The sequence below is a fragment of the Agelaius tricolor genome, unplaced genomic scaffold (genome assembly GCF_023055355.1).
Source record: "Agelaius tricolor isolate 1412-34295 unplaced genomic scaffold, bAgeTri1.0.p SCAF_2, whole genome shotgun sequence".
In the NCBI taxonomy this organism is placed as follows: Eukaryota; Metazoa; Chordata; class Aves; order Passeriformes; family Icteridae; genus Agelaius; species Agelaius tricolor.
The window spans coordinates 26256803-26276892 of record NW_027269262.1 but is presented as its reverse complement, the minus strand read 5'-3'; the positions used below and the strand labels follow the sequence as shown (position 1 = coordinate 26276892).

At 40.5% G+C, this 20090-nt stretch overlaps 1 protein-coding gene across 2 annotated transcripts in view; it reads left to right on the top strand.

The window, feature by feature from the left end:
* The window catches only part of GRB10 (growth factor receptor bound protein 10), a 145474-nt gene that overhangs the window by 118684 nt on the left and 6700 nt on the right, over window positions 1-20090 (top strand). For both annotated transcript variants that reach the window (XM_071454847.1, XM_071454839.1), the window contains 10 exons: window positions 2524-2680; window positions 8400-8515; window positions 10532-10606; window positions 13679-13816; window positions 14344-14454; window positions 15682-15780; window positions 17209-17286; window positions 17945-18061; window positions 18936-19002; window positions 19975-20062. In XM_071454847.1, the coding sequence (XP_071310948.1) occupies window positions 2524-2680; window positions 8400-8515; window positions 10532-10606; window positions 13679-13816; window positions 14344-14454; window positions 15682-15780; window positions 17209-17286; window positions 17945-18061; window positions 18936-19002; window positions 19975-20062 (1046 nt within the window). The remainder of the gene's footprint in view (window positions 1-2523; window positions 2681-8399; window positions 8516-10531; window positions 10607-13678; window positions 13817-14343; window positions 14455-15681; window positions 15781-17208; window positions 17287-17944; window positions 18062-18935; window positions 19003-19974; window positions 20063-20090) is intronic.

Here is a 20090-nt window from a genome sequence, read left to right as displayed (position 1 = left end):
GCACCCTCAGCAAAACAGCTTTGCCTCTCTTCTGGGACTTGGCACTGACAGTGATCAGGTGCTGTCTGTATCACTGCCTTGTTCCCTGCCGGAAAGGAAAAGAGGCGGGGTTTGCCCTCCAGGTGTTGCGAAAGTGGCGATTGCTGTGGCGTATTCGTGGTTCGGGCTCCCCTGTGAAAGCTGAGGCAGAGAGCAGAGGGCTGTGCTTCTCGTGACTAATGAATGAATGATGTCACCAGGTTGGTTCCCGAAGCAGGAAATCCATCCAAAATAGTTTAGTTTCAATACAGAAAGTACAGTTACGTGCAGAGTAAGCTGAAAGTAGAAAGGAATTCTTTCGCCACCAACTTTTCGGTCCGATGGCTATACTATAAAAGTAGAAGAAGAAAAAAAATCAAGCGGGTGTTAGTCCCTGCCGTTCCCCACTAGAACAATCAGAATAGCTACTTTCTGTCTTGTTGCGTGCTGGCTTTTCGGTGTGCCTGCCCATCCTGGGAGGAACATGAGAGCTGCGCTACCGACTCGCACACTGCGGTGCGATGCCTGCGGGTGTCTCGGGCATCGATCCACCCGTGTCCCCCCGTCCCGCGGGCGCGCTGCCGAGTGGCGGAGCGGGCCGGGACCGCTGCGGGTGCGGTGCGGGGCTCTGCTGCGACACGGCGCCAGCCACACAACAGAGACTTGCCCGCAGGACAGAAAACGGGGACACCCCCACGCCCAACGAATTCTTGCGTGTATGAGGATGCCTCTGGCTTGGCGAAGCGTTGGCAGGAGTGCAGCCGTAACATTGCACAGCACGCATGCCTTCCCCAGAGCAACCGGGATTCCCCCTCCTCTCCTTTCCAGAGCCCACTTCTGAAAGAGCTGGCTCATCCCTGCTGTCAGATGAAGCCGTTTCCTGAACGCGCGGGTTTGAGTCACTTGGGCTGGATGAGGCTTTAACTCCTCCCTCACCGGGCTCGAATTTGTGCGTAGCCGGGGCAGCGGGGGGTGGGGGCGGCGCCGGCCGTGCTCGCTCGCCCCCGGCGCGGTGGCACCGCCGGGGCCCGGAGCGGAGCCGGGCCGGGCCGGGAGCGGCGGCGGAGAAGTTCAAGTGCCCAAGTTGCAGGCGATGACATTAGCGCGGGCAGGCCGGGCTGCGGGCGGGACCGGCACCGGCGCCGGGGCAGCAGCGGCACACGCGTGCCGGGCTCCCCACGCCCCGCCCCGCCGCCGCCCCAGGGGTCTCAAGCGCCCCAGGGTCGTCATAAAAAAAAAAACACATTTCCTTTGTAATTCCTTTTTTTTTTTTTCCTTTGGGGGGGGGGAGGTGGGGGAGGCGGGAATAATTTGGAAGTCTGATAGTGTGTGGGAAATGATTACATCAGTCGGAGGGAGGGCTAGGATTGGTCTGCACAGTGTGGTTTGATTCACTACCGCAAAGATTGCGTGTAACCCTTTGAGTGGAGCTCTGGCGGAGTTGTTTCCCTCCCCAGAAACAGTCCCCATAGCAGGGGCTACGTGACAGGTAGGGTACGGCCGCCCCTGACGCCGCCGGCACCCCAGGCGCCCAGCCGCAGGCTGCGGAGGGTCGGCGGAGGCAGAGAACTAACTCTCAAGAGGCAATCCCCATTTAAAATGCCATCTTGTTCTTCTGACTGCTGCCTTTTACGTGCCGTTGAGGTAAGATTTTCCATATCGAATTACCCTCCAGGTTTTTGTTAGACTCTCCTTCTCTCGCTAGGATGCGGAGCGTTTTAAACACGGAGTTGATTTAAATCTGGGACCTGAATATTTGCCCGGAGAAATAATTTTGTGGGAAGTGTCTCTCGCTTGAGCAGAACAATGCAAAGAGGAAAGCATCTGTATAATTCAGGAGGTGGGGGAGAAGGTTCTTGATTTGTTCTCTCATCCTCATTGATATTTAGGATGCGCACCGTATGCACATTTGGTTTCAAACTACTTTCAGGCTAGGATCAAAAGAGAAGTCAGGGCAGGGAGAGAAATGTGTGGACTGTGCTAGGTAATTGATTTGCCGGCAAACTGCGAGTGGGACTTCCCCACACGAAACAATCAAAAGTTAGTGGGGAACAAGAGAGCCATTTTTATTCTTTGGGGTCTTGGCCTGCTCCTCTGTGAATGTTCAGAGGCCTCTGATGGGATCGCAATGAAAATTGTGTGTGTTTGACTGGATGTGATTTCTCTCGCCCACTGTTGCCAAAGTACTCTCTCGACATTGTTTCACGTTTGCTTACCTTACACAGCTTTATACAGAACCTGCTCTCTCACTTTTCCTGTGTACGTGGTCATATTAACCCTGCTGAATCTTTGTTTAGTGCAGGGAGGTGTTGGGGAGGGGGGTGGGGAAATAGGTCTAGGGGGCATCGAGAGAAAGTGTTATAAAGTGAATCATCCATTTCATTTGTCCTGGCTGCCAAGGTGCTTGGAACCTTCACACCGAGAGGATGATGCTTTTCTACAGTAGCTGTGTGGTTTGCCTATGTTCAGAGCTGTTGATCTGTAAGTGTACCCTTTATGTTGCAGGATGTAAAAGTCTTTAGTGAAGATGGAACAAGCAAAGTGGTCGAGATTCTAGCAGACATGACAGCCAGGGACCTCTGTCAGCTGCTCGTTTACAAAAGTCATTGTGTGGATGATAACAGCTGGACTCTAGTGGAGCATCACCCTCACCTAGGATTAGGTAGGGAATGGTCAAAGGGGTGGCATGGTTACCTGGGAACATAAAACATGTGTAATTCATATAAATGTGCTTCCAGACGGAACGTTTTCTTTTCCACTGCTTTTATTTGTACAATTAGCTGAAATCACATACGTGCTTTCTGTGTATTACAATTTGATGTGTTAAGCATTTAAACCATTTTAAGTCCTTCCCTTATTTCCCATCCTCTAGTTTTTTAATTATTAAAAAAAGGGAGAATTGTCTAATCTTCACGCTAGCGCTCTGTTGCTACCTTGCTGTGTCTGAAGCTATTGCAAATAAACAGCTTAGGCAAATTAAGCTTGATCCTTAGAGTACGGTCCTATGAAACAGCTCAGCTCATCACCAGCTGGGAGACCTGGGTGAACAGACTCAGCCTTACATACCTACAGTAATGCTCATGAAAGCTAGACATGCTGAGGTGGGGGAGGGGGTTGGCTAAACTTGACTTCAGGCAGGGAAAAAATGGTGGCACCACCCGCAAATCCATGGGCAATTTCTGGACCAGCGGTGGTATCTGCTCTCCAGGCAGCAGCTCCTCCACCTGATTGAAATTAAGGTGTCATGGTTACAGTTTCAAGAAGGCAGCAAGAGGAAGAACCGTGGGGAATTAAATAACGCCATGAATTGGTTTAATTGCAGTACCTGAAAGGATCTTATGTTATTCAGTCTTGCTTTTCCTGTTATTTTGTGGCACTGATTAGTTACAGGGTTCTGCTGTGCAGCTCGCAACAGCGTATCGCCCAGATAACACTATCTGTAATTCTCCATGGCATACAATAATGCTTTAAAAAGTATAGCATTTGGAGTATTAGTCGATACACTTCATGGGGAATGTTTTTTCTAGAAAACAGAGGAAGGCAAATCATAAGCTGCGATCGCCAGCACTGGAATTGTGAATGCTATCTGTAGCTAACAGAGGGGGTTTTATGTCTAAAAATGTAATTCAGAACCCTTACGAATAAAAAAAGGAAATGATTTGCTGGAAATGTGATACCCAAAACCAATACTGTTAAACACTAATAAATTCACTGCTCTGCGGACTAACACTTTAAAAAAACCCCAAACATGTAAGATATCCTGATTAGCTAATGGTTTTATTATTTCTCCTAATGTAGAAATATATGAAAAAATTAACATGAAACACTCTCTGGTCTGTGTGATATACTTTCAATTCTGAGGACATAGGATGAGGTGAAGAATTAAGGTATAAATTACAGAATCTTTATCTCCGTAGCTTAATACGCCACATGCGCTTCCAAAAACCTTTACAAATATTCAGTTTTATCAATGCTCATTAAACTACCAGGCTCTCTTTTTCTATATTCTCTTTCCCATCATTGCTGATTACCAAGGTATTGTGTAAACAGAAGCCTTCTCCTTTGTAACCAACATCCTTCTCCTGCCAGATTCATTCAATGATGCCACAATTCAGTGTTTGTGACATCACAATAGCTTCCATGGTGACTAATTGTGCTGTCAAACTCTGGTGTGTGACATCTCTGAATGAATCGGGCAGGAGGCTGATTAGGAAATCAAAAGCTTCTGTTTACACACAAATAACTTGGTAATTAACAATGATGGGAAAAGAGCAAGATACTTATCGGGCTGCATTTATATACATGGGGACCTGCCTGCCTTGGACCTCTGTCTCACACTGAAGCACAAAGCGGGCCCCTAGAGAAGTGGGGTGTGCGGGCTGGGGCTTCAGCAGCCACCAAACTTGGTTCCACAGGGGCAGCCCCAGGGCTTTCCCCTGTAGGCCACAAAGTAGATCTGTGTGAGAAGTAATGCAGCTTTTGGGGGTGTAAAGCCAACAGACAAAAAATATCTAAAGAATTTTAAAAAATGTAATTATACAGATTTCACAAATTTGAAAGGATGAGGGCAGAAAAGGGAATAAATTAGTTCATTTAACAGGAGACAACATTATCCAGTTTATTGAATTTGGGGTCTTAAGTATACATACTCAATAAACTTTAAATACCAACTTCCATGCTTCCACCAGTTTTGGATGCAGTTTGAATTTTTTATTATTTGGCTGCTTATTCCTAGCTCTTCTGTAGCTTGCATGCTTTCCTGTATTTTGGAGACTGTCAGATCAAGGTAGTAGTGCGACTGCAACCTGGATGAAGTTATCAGGCATCTGATGGTCCATATTTCTTCCTCTAGATAAAAGATTGCTAGTATAAATATGAAACAATGGTGAATAAATACATAGTGTGAAGAGAAATATGGTTAAAGAGCAGTCAGAATTGTGTGTTTCTAGAAGACATTATTTCTTATGCAATACATCTTTGCTGACTTAATGCTCTAGGTGGTAGTCTTGAAGCCCACCAAAAGAGAGGAATTCCTTCATTTAGTTCATTATGTTTTTTTCCTCCCTGTATTTTGCCTAATAGTACTCTCCAAAAGAGCTTGGTTTGCAGAACCAATTCATTGTTTTACTATTGGACAGACTGAGGATAAGATGAAATTTTTGAAGCCAGCTGCATATTTATCATTGCTTTGGTCTTTGAGGTCCCACTTTGTAAGGAGCCTGCACCTCACTGTTCACTTCACATACATAGCCAAGTATGTTCCAAATAAAATGTGTGCTTACACGTGACTTTAAACAGCTATTTGACTGCACAAAATATTTGTGTTCTCACTGGAAGCAGTGGTGTGACAATTTGCCATCAGACTTTCTTGATTTGACATTTGAAAGTGGTTCCTGCTGCACCATACCACTAATATCTAAAGCACATTGTAGTCAATGTTTAAGCAGTCTATGAAATTTGAATTGGTCCCATTATTTAATTTGCTACTATAAGTATACCTAACTATATTTATAAATACCACATTTATAAAATGTGGTATTCTCCCTATGTTCTATTCTATACTTAACTATCATCAATTTAGGACGAGGACAGAGATCTATGTATTGGACATTAACAAAAATAATAGTGGTGAAGACATTCATGTGATTATATGTGCCTGGACACTGAAAGAATTCTTCCCTACCTACACACTTCATTTTTTGAGTTCCAGAATTGACTATACACCATACTAAATACAATTCGAGCAGGAGAGAATGTAGAGGACTGAAATATGTGAGGGTTAGAAGAAAACATTGCTGCAATTTTGTACCTAGATGTTTTTGTCAACGTGTATTGATTTCCCATAATATGAGTGAATTAAAAGTGGAACAGTTTGCTTAAATGCAAAATCAGGGCGGGCTCTTTGATACAGGGGTCCACCTGTCATTTGTAGTGATTCTCTGATTGGGAATTTTGGGCTATGCCTGTGAGTTGTTCATGATGGAATCCAGCTCCTTTTCCCACCTTGTGTCACTGCTGCAGTTCAGTAGAAGTTCTGATAATAATGCAGATTAACTTGGGTGGGGTGGGGGAAAAGTCTGTTCCAGGAAGCATGTAGAGGAGACTGAGTGGAGCCTATCAGATAAACTGGAAGCACACATTTCTGGTCACTTCAACAGCAATGCCACTTGAAGACAGACTGACCTATTGAGCTGAACTTAACAGGCTGACATCTGTGCTTCTAGTTTTGTAGCAGGAAGCTAAAAGCAGGGCTGAGGCTGAGTTGCTCAAGTGTCAAGTTCATCCCATTTGTACCGAGTGCAAATTACCAAGCACTTTCCAAGTGTATGTATTACTATTAAGTAATAGCAAACTAACCAAGACTAGTTTCTTTTTTTTACTTGCACATGCTATGAAATGCTGCACCTTTTCTCCAAGATGGCTTTGACCATCAAAATGAAAATATAAACATTAAATCAGCGGGAGTATCACCACAGAATCTCAGAAGGGTTTTGATGGAGTAACAGAATACATCTAGGTCAGTTGTCTAAAGCATCTAAGAAACAGGCACTAAGTATATTTACACAAACTAAACATTGAAATATAAAACCAATTGACAAATGTTTATCTGTACTTCATTTCCTCAGAACAGAATAAAGAGTTTTTCCCTGACAAGCAATTTTTAATGTGTTAGGAAAGCAAAGACCACATCTTTGGGTGGCGGCAGAACTAGACTGTAACAAAACATGTGATCTTTCGGAATTCATACTGTGATAAAGCTTCATACCAATGTAATTAAATGTTTTTTGGAGGAAGCATAATTTAAAAAATAGGCCCCTCACCCTCATAGCCCACAGTCTTCATTACAATGTGGAGGAGATTTGACTTCACCAGTTGCTTAAAAACCATGATAGTAGCACCAGATTAGCAATACCTGAAACTTTACCTCCAAAGCCCCTAGAAATGTGTAGGTTTAGGTGATGAATGCTGAGGTGGTGCCAAATGTCTTTTATTAACATCCTCCCTGTAGCAGTACTGTTGTGCACATTGGTCAAAGAACTGTCCCTTCAAAGTGGTGTTATACCTGATGCACTAAGAAACAGCTCTTTGTTTGAGAGCAGCCCACTACGGAGGTTTTTCAATGTCAACCCCTTTGAAAACACAATTTAGAGCAAGGCTGGACATCACAAGTGCACAGTAAATGCTGAAGTCGTCAATGAGCTGGTGATGACAGACAGCCTAAGTGAAAGAGAAAAAGATCATGGGATCATTCAGTCATAGGTCAAATTTTCAATCAAAGAACACCACATAATCTGCTGAGTTCAGCAATTCAAGTAATATTCCAGAGCTTGCTCTTTCTGAGATGCCAATGACTGCTTGCTTTCTATCCCGAAATCACCCCAAGAGAACTTGGATGGCACTCTGGCATTTCTTACTGTAGGAATACAAGCATTGCAGGAACACAAAGTGGATAAGGGACTCTCCAAACTTCTTTGGTCAGCAAGTCACAGGCATTTTGTTTAAAGTTTTGCAAAAGTTATGTTTTGTTTGACCTAATTTTTAAATTTTGTATTACATAAGGCATGCAAGTACTGACTAGTTAAAACTTTTGAAAAATACCTAAATATTTTCTGAGAAAGTTCTGAAGACTTGTCAAGATAATGAGTTCATTAAGTAGTGCACACTTAGCCAGTTGCCTTCTTTCGAGTTACTGCTTTCAGTGAATTGGGTTTGTTAAGCTATCTGTTCATGCTTTGATGTGCCATTCTTTTGACCAGAGAAGTGGTGGTTATGGGCAGTTACCTTGTAACCAAATCTAGAGCAGAAAATTGCCCTGTCATGTGTACAAAACATTTGTCTCTGTCAGTATTCCTGTAAAGTAGATCCTGTGACCTCTTTCATAATAAACCCCATTGTCTAGCATCTACAATAAAGGCCTGAAGTTCACCTTGAAATGGACTGGTTTTATAGAGTGTGATCAAATACAACACTGTATTTCTGTGATAGTTCAAGACCTAACAGTGGCCTTTCTGTAACTTTTTTCCCCCTTAAACCTGTTCACCTTGCCAGTTCCACAGCACACAACCAGTGCCAAAAGAAGAGGTTTGTCTGTATTATTGTAGCTACTGCACACACAAAAAATCTATTCCTTTCTCAAAAGTCTGTGCTTATGAAACCCTGATATAGGAATTCCTTGAAGAACACTGTCATATAATGTTAAACTTTGTAACACATTGCAAAGTAAAGTATTGCCTCATGGCAGTATGGTTTGAAAGTTAGAACGTGTTTTGCTAATTTCTTAAAAGGTAATGGAATTACACTGGGTTGTTTTAACTTCTGTTCTTAGCTGGTCTCACTCCTGCTGGTTGGCTGTGTGTTAACATGGTGTTCTTTTTCCACAGAGAGGTGCCTGGAAGATCATGAGCTCATAGTCCAAGTTGAATCCACCATGGGAAGCGAAAGTAAATTTTTGTTCAGGAAGAATTACGCAAAATATGAATTTTTCAAAAATCCCATGGTGAGTCTCATTATTTAGTTGTTTACACCACAGAGGGGTGGAATGCAATAACATTGCTGGGCACTCCTATGTCTTAAACATTTTTTATAAAAAAAACAGGCAACCAACTAAGAGAATTCTTTCCAAAGACATTTTAACCAATGTTTAAATTCCTTGTACTTTCCTCCTAGCCTAAAAACCTCAAATGTTTTCAAAATGTTGTTTCAAAATGTCTGTAGTTACATTGGAGAGTGACCAAGACAGGGGAATTTTCATTAGTTCAAGAAAAACAATCAGAAGCGCAATTTACTCATTATCACCAAAGTTCCTTGATTCAAAGCAAATTGATCACATAATAAGCAGTATCCAAACCTTTTCATTTCTGACTGTAATAGTTAATAAAACAGCAAACCCATCTGGGTGACCCCTAAAGCACTTACTCCATACAAGGAATTTCCAGTTTATCGTTACATGTACCGAACATTGTTTCACCTATGGCTGTGCTTTACTGGTGTGCCCTGCCACATTTACTGATCACCGTAGCTTGTCCTCTCTATATCCCTGGTATACCCATGCTTGAAAACTCCTGCATGCCATACCTATTCCTGGATTTCTAAGATCCTTTGAATGTTGTAATTTTGAGCTGGTTACTGTGTAACTGCTCATCTGAGGAAGACTTTTTCACATTTTATCCAAACAATTATGTTGGAGCAGACTGTTGTCATGAACCAATGTCAGCTGGTGCAACCCCATTGAGACAGCTGAGGAAGGGTAATCCAGAGGTGATTAGGTAAGAACAGATTTTGGGTCAGTCAGGCATCTGTGGTGTGAGAAGGAAAAAAGATACACAAGGTCATATTTAAACTCATTGCTGAAGTAACTGCGGGTGATAAGTTCATTCCTTTGCTCATAGATGCAAGTGCACAGTTGCTGCATCTTCACACGTGTGCTTGCATGTACATTTGTCATCTGCTGGTGCTTGTTTCAGAGTCTGTGCCTTGACTTACTCTGTGAAACGTTTCTGTACATGGAGTGTTCCTAGTTTTTCACTTCTGTTGATCTCACCATCTGATAAGCCATGAACATCTGAGCGTTGTACAGAAGTTTTGGTATCATAGGAGCTAGAGCATTAGTTTCATGTGGTATATTTTAATTAATAACAGAGCATGGGAGTAAAACCCAGAATGCTTGGCATTCAGTCCCAGGCTCCTGCAATCACAGAATAAATCATTCTTGTGGTGCAAGAATGCGAAGGCTCCCTGTCCGTTGCATTAGCTGTTGCCATATGGCACTATTTCTACTCAAGAGAATCTGGTAAATGTTAGCTTTCATAACTTATTGTGCAACTTACCTGGCAGAAGGGTGATCCCTCCTCAGCCCTTCTCTTTATGCCCTAAAGACTAAAATTTATATTGCCGGAAGAGTGACAAATGTTCTAAACTGGAAATGTTTTTGTTGTGATTCATCTTGTTATAATCAGTCATTGTTTTATTTCAGGCATTTCTGGATGTCTCCATGCTTCAAATAATGTTTAAAAACTTCAAGAAAGATTTCCTGTCATTGCTGTGTATAGTAAATTCAGTGTACCAAATTATACAGGAATTTTAAAACATAGCAGATTAAAGGGGAACTGGAGGAATAAATCTGAAGTCAAGTCATTGGTGCAATAAGCAAGGAGTCACTGCATACTCAGCTTGCAGGACCATTCATCCTTATCTTGCCAAGAAAGTAGAGGCTGTTAGAGATCCCCAAAAGTCCTCGCTGGAAGAGGATGTGAGAGGAAAATGCACTTAGGAAATGCTGCATATCAGATATTTTAAAAACTCACAGTCTGTCTGCATGGGCATCTGGTGAGCAGAAGGAGGGGAAGAACTGCACTTGAAAAGCCCTAGTATTACTTTCTGTGTCAGGGGATCTCCAAATTGATTTAATAGTGATAGTTCCAAAAAATTAATGACTGGAAGAAAATGTCACTAGTTCTCTGTAAGTGTTTAAATATAATGTGACAATTTCCAATTGTCTTCTTTTTGTGTCTAGAATTTCTTTCCCGAACAAATGGTTGCCTGGTGCCAGCAAACAAATGGCAGTATCCCACAGTCACAACTTTTGCAGGTACTGTAAATTATCTGTATGGACAAAGAAGGTGGAGGGGAAGGGGTTGAGAGGCAGTCAGGAAGGAAGAGAATTCAAAGGTGTGGAAAATAGTCAGAGAAAGACCAGTATAGTGAAATAGCATATGGGGCTAATGTTGAAAATACCTGACAAAGATCTTGAGCAGTGGCATTGAGGTGTAAATTGTAAACACAAAGTATTCATAACTATGGTCATACATATTTGTTCCATTAATACTCAGCTTACTCTGTGGGTATCTGGTTTAGCCACCTGTTGTTACTCGCAAATAGCCTTGGCAGGAATACTTCTAGAAAAACAAATATACCTTTTATAAAAGGCAGAACAGAAGTTCTCTTCTGTACTCCACATCATAGCACAGGAGAAAGTGTAAAAATGCAAGTGGATATTAGAAGATGAGTTTGAGATTATGATTATTTTGCTTTTGCTTTTTGTGTCCCATGTTTGTGCCTGGCAAGAATTAACAATAAGGACCAACTTCCCCATGGTTCAGCCAACTAGCTGCTCTTTTGTATAGAAAAATAATGCCCTAAGAAGTAAGTGCAAGTAGGAATTTGTACATAGTATTTGCAGAGTAGTCCCATTTAAAGCTCCCCAGGTTAAATTGCAGGGGTGTGTTCCTTATGCATGTGTGTTGGTAGAGTTGTGGAATCTGTGTGCTGGTGGTGGCATGTGCGCTCCACTTGTGCTGAAGTTCTGGTGTCACTCTACAGTTTCTTGTTTGCTCATAAAGGAATTGGAGTGGTGCATAGTTGGTTGGCCTTCAAGGATGGTGCTGGAGAGTGGGCTACCCCTCTGACCAGTAACTGATTCACTTAAATCTCTCAATTTTTAGCACTCCAATCTAAGCCCCATAGTCTATAAATCCTTTTCACTTCACTTGTTTTCTCAACCTCTGGACATTCAACTCCAGAGCAAAATTAAAACACAATTTATTAAAGAAGTACTGTACTAAGAACATATGACCATGATGCCTGGAGGACAGTATCATGAATAACAGGCAAATTATAAAGCAGAAGCACAAATATATGAAGAATATAAGCATACGAGTAACTGATTTTAGCTTGATTTCTGTCATTTTGCAAATATACACTGACTCTCTGTTAAGACAAGTTTCCGCTGACTTTTGATCCAGTACATTCATTCTGTCCCATAACATGCCAAAGTCCATTAAAATCTGGTTCCACATTCACTGAGAAGAATTTAAAATATAGCATCCTCTTACATCTGGGAAACAATCAAACAAAAAAAAAACAAGCCAATTTCTGGAATTATAAATGAAAGTCATGTGCAGTGAGGTTGTAATCAGGAACCAAAACTGGCATGGACTGGCATTGCCATGGACTGGTAGGAAGAGAGGTCTTCACACCTTGGACCCTTCTTCCTGTAATTAAAATGGAGAATTGAATTTACTAGTTAATACAAGCAGCAGGACTCCCAAAAAGAGCAAGATGTCCTTGAAGATGGAAAAGTTTTGAGAGTAACTCAAGTGGTAGCAAAAGGAAAACCTTAGAGCCTCGTGAGGTATGAGTTTGCTTCTGGGAAGGCACAGGAAGGTACAGTCCTGAAGAAGCAAAAGTCTTGGAGGTTAACAACTCCAGAGGGTGGGGGAAAGAGGGTGAGCATATTCCCTCTAGTTAATTGTTTACCCATAAAAAACTATTTTTGTTAAAATTTTTATATTAAGTACTTCTTTTGAGAAACACACAACCATTTTTCAGAATTTCAATGGCAGTTATAATTTATTCAAGGTAAACCTCCTGCAGCCTAGTAGTCATTAAGCATGTTGCATCTGAGGCCCCCTTAGACACTGACCCATTTCGCTGGTTTAAATTATAAGCATGACATGAAGAATATTAAATATCACCTCATTATATCATATACTTCATTAAGAGCTAGTATTTTTAGTCATGACAATAGCATTAAAATCAGTGGGATCTGTTTTCCCTAGTCTTGACCTGGCTATAACATGCAAAAAAGCTTGCCATCTTAGTTTACTTTTGTTTTAACTGACTGGACAAAAAGAATCTGTTCTCCTTTTGGTCTTTCCCTTTCACAGCTGACCAGTGTATTCATAGTACAAACAGCAAGAAAATTGATTGTTCTTTCCCATTCTGTTAGATGAGATGAGGAGGAGCACTGGAAAAAAAATTAGGATTTAATGGAAGTAAGAATTCTGACACAGGACGCTGGTTTTGGTTTTGTTTCCTATGGGCAATGTCCATACCAAAACACAACTTCGAAGAATTGCTGAGATATCTAGGCTAACCAGGTTTATGCATTTTTCTTCATACTTATTGAATTTATTAATTTGGTATTTAACCTAATGATCGAGCCCTCTGTCATTTAAAAACCTGGCCTGTTGTAATAAGGGAGCAATCCATCAGTTCTCCTACCATAATTAATTCTTCCTTCCTGTGATATATCACAAATCAAATTATTTTGTATATGGTTCCTCTACTTATGTCAAGAAGTTAAATGCTTTTCAGTCCTGAGGTCTGGTATAATTGCTCGCACTTATTTGACTGCTCTACATTTCATTTTCAGTTAAATACTCTGTTGTCTGTTATACCTCTTGTCTTGGGACAGCTTGAAATCCCTAAATAGGCTCTTCCTTTCAAAAAGTTGAGGATAAAGATGGAGATTTTGGCCAATGTTTCCAAGCTAGGCAATTTGCCAAAATTGCTGAGACAAGGTGCAGTTTAAGAATTATTTTAAGAATTAATAAGCTTACTTTCTCTCCCTTCAGGCCAGGTGCAAGATGAATGGGAATACAGAGAAACAGTAGCTTTTTTGAGATTTAAGTCTTGATGCAGGGAATAGGAAGGTGTCAGTTGCAGGAGGAGATGGCCAACTAGACACAATGGAGGAGCAGGAATATACATTTTGGTTGTAAATCAGATTAAACATCTAGGTCAGTTTAAGCCTAGTGGGAAACTGCACCTCAAGTCAACAAAGTGATTTGCCATTTCATTGTTTGTTCTGCAAATACAGTGACAATTTTACAATTCATCCATAGGATACAATGTTCATGTACATTTTCCTCTCCAACAGAACTTTTTAAACTCCAGTAGCTGCCCTGAAATTCAAGGTTTCTTGCATGTGAAAGAGCTGGGTAGGAAATCATGGAAGAAACTGTTTATGTGTTTGAGGAGATCAGGACTTTATTGTTCTACAAAAGGAACTTCAAAGGTAAGATTAAAAAAGAAGTTGCACAGTACTAGCATGTGAAAACATTTTCTGCTTTTACAGTGGGTATTTTTTGCTGTTTTTTAAAAATCTCCACACAGTGTTCCCATTTTTTGTTCCACAGAAAAAGATGAGTAAGGCATGATCAAATGACAGTTGAGCCCTGGGCTCTCAATGCATAAACACAGCCACAGAGTTTCATTATAAAATAAAACCAAACCAGCCAGGCAACATCATTGTGGCCACTAAAGTTGTGTTAACCTTCAGATTTCTCTGGACCAATGTAATAGGCCAGGCCATTTTTAATGTGGGGGGTTTGCATAAGTATTTTGTGAGCTTCCTGTACCAAGCACTTTCTGCTGGTAGGCTGGTATTTAAGGGGTGTGTGCCATGGCCACTTGAGGCTGCCTGGGAGAGGAGCAGTGTTCATGCACTGCCCTCTGTTGGAGGCTGAGCTTGAGAGACTACAGAGCTTGCACATCTTCCAAAACCTTTCACTTAACCTGTGCTAAATCATGTTACTTCCCCAGGAACCAAGACATTTGCAATTGTTGGCTGACCTAGAAGACAGCAATATCTTCTCGTTGATAGCAGGCAAGAAGTTGTACAATGCCCCTGCAGAGTATGGATTTTGTATAAAGGTAAATCTTCTCCCTGAGTTCTTCCAAAGTTCCAGACGGTGTTGGTAGCTCAGAGTCACCCCAACCCCCAGCTAAATGGGATTTGTATGTAAAACTCTGCAAGCCTTTTCTGTCATAAGGACTTGATCTTTAACATCTTTCGTTTGGCAGGCATGTCCTGTGAATCTTGTCATCATTTTTTGTGACACTTTTAGCACTTTATCTGGTGCTCCTTTGGTTTGGGAAATTTTTGTGCAAGAGCAGCTCAGAGCTGAAGTGTGGTGTGCTTGTGCGATGGCCTTGGTTCACCTCACAGATAAAAGCTTTTTCCAAGTTCACTAATCAAACAGAAAAGTTTCTTTGGACAGTAAGCACCAAAACCATATAGCAGCAAAGGATCAAGCTCTGATAGGGTGCAATTTTTATCATTATTGTGGGCCAGAAGTTTGCCTTTATTTAAAGAGGAAGAGTGTCTTGGAAACATGAATGTAGGAATAACCATTTGCCTTTGAAGATTTTTAAAACTGTTGTGCTGAAAGATTCATTTGGAAGGTATTTCAAAGGTTTGAAAGATGTAATTTTCTGAGAAGAAAATAAGGCTGGGAGCTGGTTTTATGACAGTAGTGAAGTAGTCTCCTTCCTAGCAGCCATTCCAGAGCTAGACAGCAAGAGTTTGTATCAAAGAGACTGGATGCAGGACACATCCTGAACTGATGGAAGCAAACTTTCAGTTACCCTCAGTTTTGGAAACTTTCGTCCTTCATTTCAAAATGGAGGTGTATAAAACTTCTCACAGATTTGAAAACAAAACAACAACAACAGCAACAAAAAATCCCAAAAAAAACCAGGAAAAAACCCTCCAACTACCAAACCCAATTAAACTAAGTGCGTGCCTGGGTCTGATTCTATCATGGCCTGAATACCTTGTTCCTATAAACTGCTAGGACTGCAGGTTATTTCAAACCATAGAATCATAGAAAACCCTGAGTTGGAGGCGACCTACAAGGATCAATGACCCCAGCTTCTGAAAGTCAGGAGGCACCAACATTTGATCTTGCTGGACCCAGCTGAAAAAGTGATTTCCTTCAGAGCATGCTCAGCCTCTCCTGAGCTTTAAATTCAGTGTGGTGGGAGCTTTTTCTGGCTAGTTCTTTGGACTAATACTGTACCTGCCTCTACCCTGCTTACAGTGATTCTAATTGTTGGTTTTCTCATGAATGTATCTGACTTCCCTCTAATGCTTTAAAGCCAAACAGAGTGAGAAATGAAACTAAGGAACTGCGGTTGTTGTGTGCTGAAGACGAGCAAAGCAGGACGTGCTGGATGACTGCCTTTCGACTCCTCAAGGTACCTAATCACTCCTACTTTTGCAAAACTGCACCTACAGTAAAGTGGCATTTGTTATTTTGTTAATGAGAAGTTACCTATATGTTCTTTAATATCATCTGCTCCAAAACAATATGAATAAGAGCAAAAAGCCAAGCAGACCTGTCCCACCTAAGAATTTAAGCATGGGACTAAGATCTATTCCTTCACATATTAATCAAATATAGTTTTAGTTTGGGATCCAAATTTGAGATATGAGAATGAATTAAAAAACCTGCTTAACAAGATATTTTCAAGTTACCATAAAGCTAAAGAAACTGTTTTCATAATGGTAAGTGGTTCTCTTTACCAGAACAGCATTTCTTTAGCATTTTTTTCCATTTTTTCCATTTTCTATTAGAAGAGGTAACAAAAATAAGTAACCATATATCTGGGTAAAAGTTACTCATATCTGAGAGCACACAATGAAACTTCTTGATAATATGATAGGAGGCTTCACTGCTTTTTGAAACAAAATCAGGATGGAGGGAACTGAGGAGAAAGCTGACTATTTGGTGTCCTTTGAAGGAGAGAACTTCCTGATTTTCATAGGAAAATGTGCATAAATTCTGGTTTGGTTCTAAGTCTTTTTCTGAATGTGCTGCTTTGAAAACTGCTGTGTTTTTCTCTCTACCTTACTATGTCCCGTGTACTGAAAAAAAATGACTTTGTTTTTAAGACACAGAAAAAATGATTAAAGGTGTATAGTCAGCGAAAATTAAGGCTTTGCCCCAAGGCTGTGTCCATAATGCTTGTTTTTATTCAGCATCTCATTTAGCTTTCCATAGTCCTCTATTACCCTGTTTGGAAATTGTATAAACTGTTCCAGTTAGAACATTCAGTAAGCAATGTTGCTCTCCTTCAGCACTGTGCCTTTAGGGAAGGCACTGAGTAGCTGTTTACCTATCCTAGCTACAAGTGTTGCTAAAATTCATCATGTTCAACCAAGGGCATGACTGGAATTCAATCACCTTATTTTTTTTAAGATGGGAAAAGTACAAAGTGATAGTGAAATTTTTTGAAAGAGCTAGTGAATTAGAAAGGTTCTTATTTTTTATCATTATGAAAACTGAGTTTGAATGTCTTGTGCAGAATTTCTTTAAGTTCTAGAGGGTAAAAAGAAGGGAATTAATATGTGTGTTCTGATCTCAACTGAAAGCTTGTGTTCTACAAAGAAAACATGATCATAGTTGAGAGTTGCAAAAATAACCCATGTATATCACTCAAGCTTGTATTTTTTTAAATAAAACTTTCTGTGCATATTTACTCTTTGCCACCTGCCAATCACTATTACTCAATACAATGTCTTTGGGGCCTTGGTCCAGTGTAAAAGTGATATTAAGAAATCACTACAGTTTTTTTCCTAGGGCATATATTTGAATAATACTGTCCTTGTGTTTCTGTTGGCAGTATGGAATGCTACTGTATCAGAATTACAGAATTCCCCAGCAGCGAAAAGCCATGCTTCCACACTTTTCCACTCCAGTAGTAAGTGATGAACTTTACCTCACTGATGTATGATGTTGGAAAAGATACATTTGCTTTTGCATTTTAAAAGTGGAAAATTTTACACTAAGAAATGTAAATTCAGCATTGTGTAGCAAATCAACGTAAAGTTCATGTTCTGCATGAGTACAGTTTTTGTGGTTGGCTCTCCATTATATTAGGCTTACATGATCCACATGATTGAAAAATCTTGGCTACGTCACGCTCTTTGAGATGTACGGCACAGAGAGACATCTGGCTGTCTCTGCAGAAGCCAGCTTAGGTCTGGCAAAACTAACACGTAGATTTCCTAAAATATGTTGGGCCAAGAGCTGACTGTTAACTACCTAAAAGGGAAGATCCTATATTTGGATCCCAACTGGCCCTGAAAATGACTGGAATATAGTAATAGGGCAAGTGGGCAACTTGAGCAAACAGATTTTATTCTGAGCCTTTGAATCGTCTCACTCCCCTACAGTCAAAAAACCATCTATTTTTGTGTCTGTGAATCTTTTGAAAGGAGAAAAAAGTGAGATGTATTTTCTGTGCTGTTGAAGGAGGACTTTGGACAGTCTTCTGAAACCAAAACAGTTTGAAGTGAAACTCTCAAGCTGGTTTTCCCTTTCCCTGTTTTTTGAAATAAGTGAAAATTCCTTTTCAGAGAAGTGTATCTGAAAACTCACTAGTAGCAATGGATTTTTCGGGGCAAATAGGAAGAGTTATTGAAAATCCTGCTGAAGCACAGAGTGCTGCCTTGGAAGAAGGACATGCTTGGAGGGTAGCTATCTTCTCTTCTTTTCTATTTTTGCAATCAGTAAGTGTCTGTTGAGAGCCAAAACACAGAGTGTGCTATGATGTTAGTGCAGTGCTGGTCACAGTATAGCTTAGCTCCGACCTGCAGCAATCACACTGCAAGCATGCAGATCTGAAAGTCAATATCCATCTTTAGCAAAACTGTCACATTCACAACAACCTTCTACCACTGCTTCTCTGTCCCCCTAGTGTCCAGAGGAAAGTTGAGGGGGAAAGCAGACCCACCAGAACTTTACTGCCAGTTTGCAAAACCAGTCTCTGAGGAGGAATATGTCAAATTAAATGCTTCCCCACATGGAAGAGGCTGGGGCTCTGACTAATGGCTTGCTCCCAGTAAGTTTAATTGCAGAATATACAAGAGGCAGGACCTCTTGCAATGAAAACTGATGTAACTTGTTTATAGTGTCTTGTGGACAGACAGCTGCAGTACAAGTTTTCCCACATGCTCGTCTTTTAGGGTAAAGGAGTCATTACTGAAGCATTAGCTGATGCTTTATGTACGGGAGGGAAATACTGCTTGATTTACTGAGTGCCTGGTGTTTTGCCTGAGCAGAAACATATCAGTCTTTTCTTTTTTTCTGTCTTTTTTTTCCTTTTTTTTTTTTTTTTTTTAAGATACTGAGCTTTCATCATTAACATCTGGCTCGTGTTTTAAGCCAACTGAAATGAGCTGCTGCTTGTAGATTAGCCCCCTTCAAAGTTGCATTTCTTTTTCTCATCCTTGCATTAAATCTGCCCAGCCCCCAGTTTCCTGTAAATTTAATCTATATTGCATGTGCACTAATTCTCTTCTTCCAAGACATTAGTGTGGATTTAACGGTAATTCATTTTCTCTATAGAAACGTAGCACAAGAATGAACATCTTGGGTAGCCAAAGTCCACTCCATCCTTCCACACTGAGTACAGGTAAATTCTGATGGTTTGTAACCATAGTATCAGAGGTCTCTGTGGGTAAAGAACAGGTACATTTCATATAGACATAGAGTGTAGCCATGTAGTAGAATGCCTTGATGTCAAATACAATCCTTATCAGTAGCTCCTGTGTCATTAACATGCCTACCCATACAGACACCACAGAAGGAACTTGTTTCCCTTGATGGCCCACTCAAGCTTTACTTTAGGACTAGTCTTTTGAAACTCTTATTTTGTAGACACTCCATAAGTATTTCCATTTAAAAGAATCCAGCAGTTGATTTGCTGTTTTGGACAAGGAAAGTCAGTGAGTGATCTTTTACTCTTTAAAGAGTAGAAATGAGAGTTTTCAAAACAGAATTTGTTCCATAATAATTGAAAAATGTAAAATATGCAAGTCCTCAACATTTCTTTGAAACTGTAAATTTATTAAAACAACAGGAAATTTCATATTAATATCCCAGCCTTCTTGGAGGAAACACAGATATTTTCTATTGCTATTCTGTTAACAGAATTTTAAAATACCATTTGAAGAACAAAACAATAAAGATAAACATATTGGGGGCTAACTTGACTCTTGAAAGCACCATCTAAAGTGCATTTCTCTATCTGATACTTAGAGGGACTTGTTTCTAACTCATTAGCTTATACATTGAGTCTTAAGGAATATTAATCCCAGTACATTCAAGCTATGAGAAGGCAGTATTATAAGAGACTTCTCTTTTTTACCTAATTGTATATCTGAAAATTGGAAAATACATGGAGATATGATGCCTCTCTACTTGGTATATTAAGTAGATGCATTTTTTTATATTGATTCTCTTTTATATAGGTTGATGGAAGATACTTTATATTCTGTAAGAGATCTATACCCACTTTTAAAATGTTTAAATAATTAGTATGTGGTAAAATGGTTGAATGTGTAATTGTTTTTAACCATCCTCTCCTTTTTCCTCTCACCTCCAGTTATTCATAGGACACAGCACTGGTTTCACGGAAGAATCTCTAGAGAAGAATCTCACAGGATTATTAAGCAACAAGGGCTTGTAGATGGGTAGGTATTCTTGTTGCTCAGTATTTAT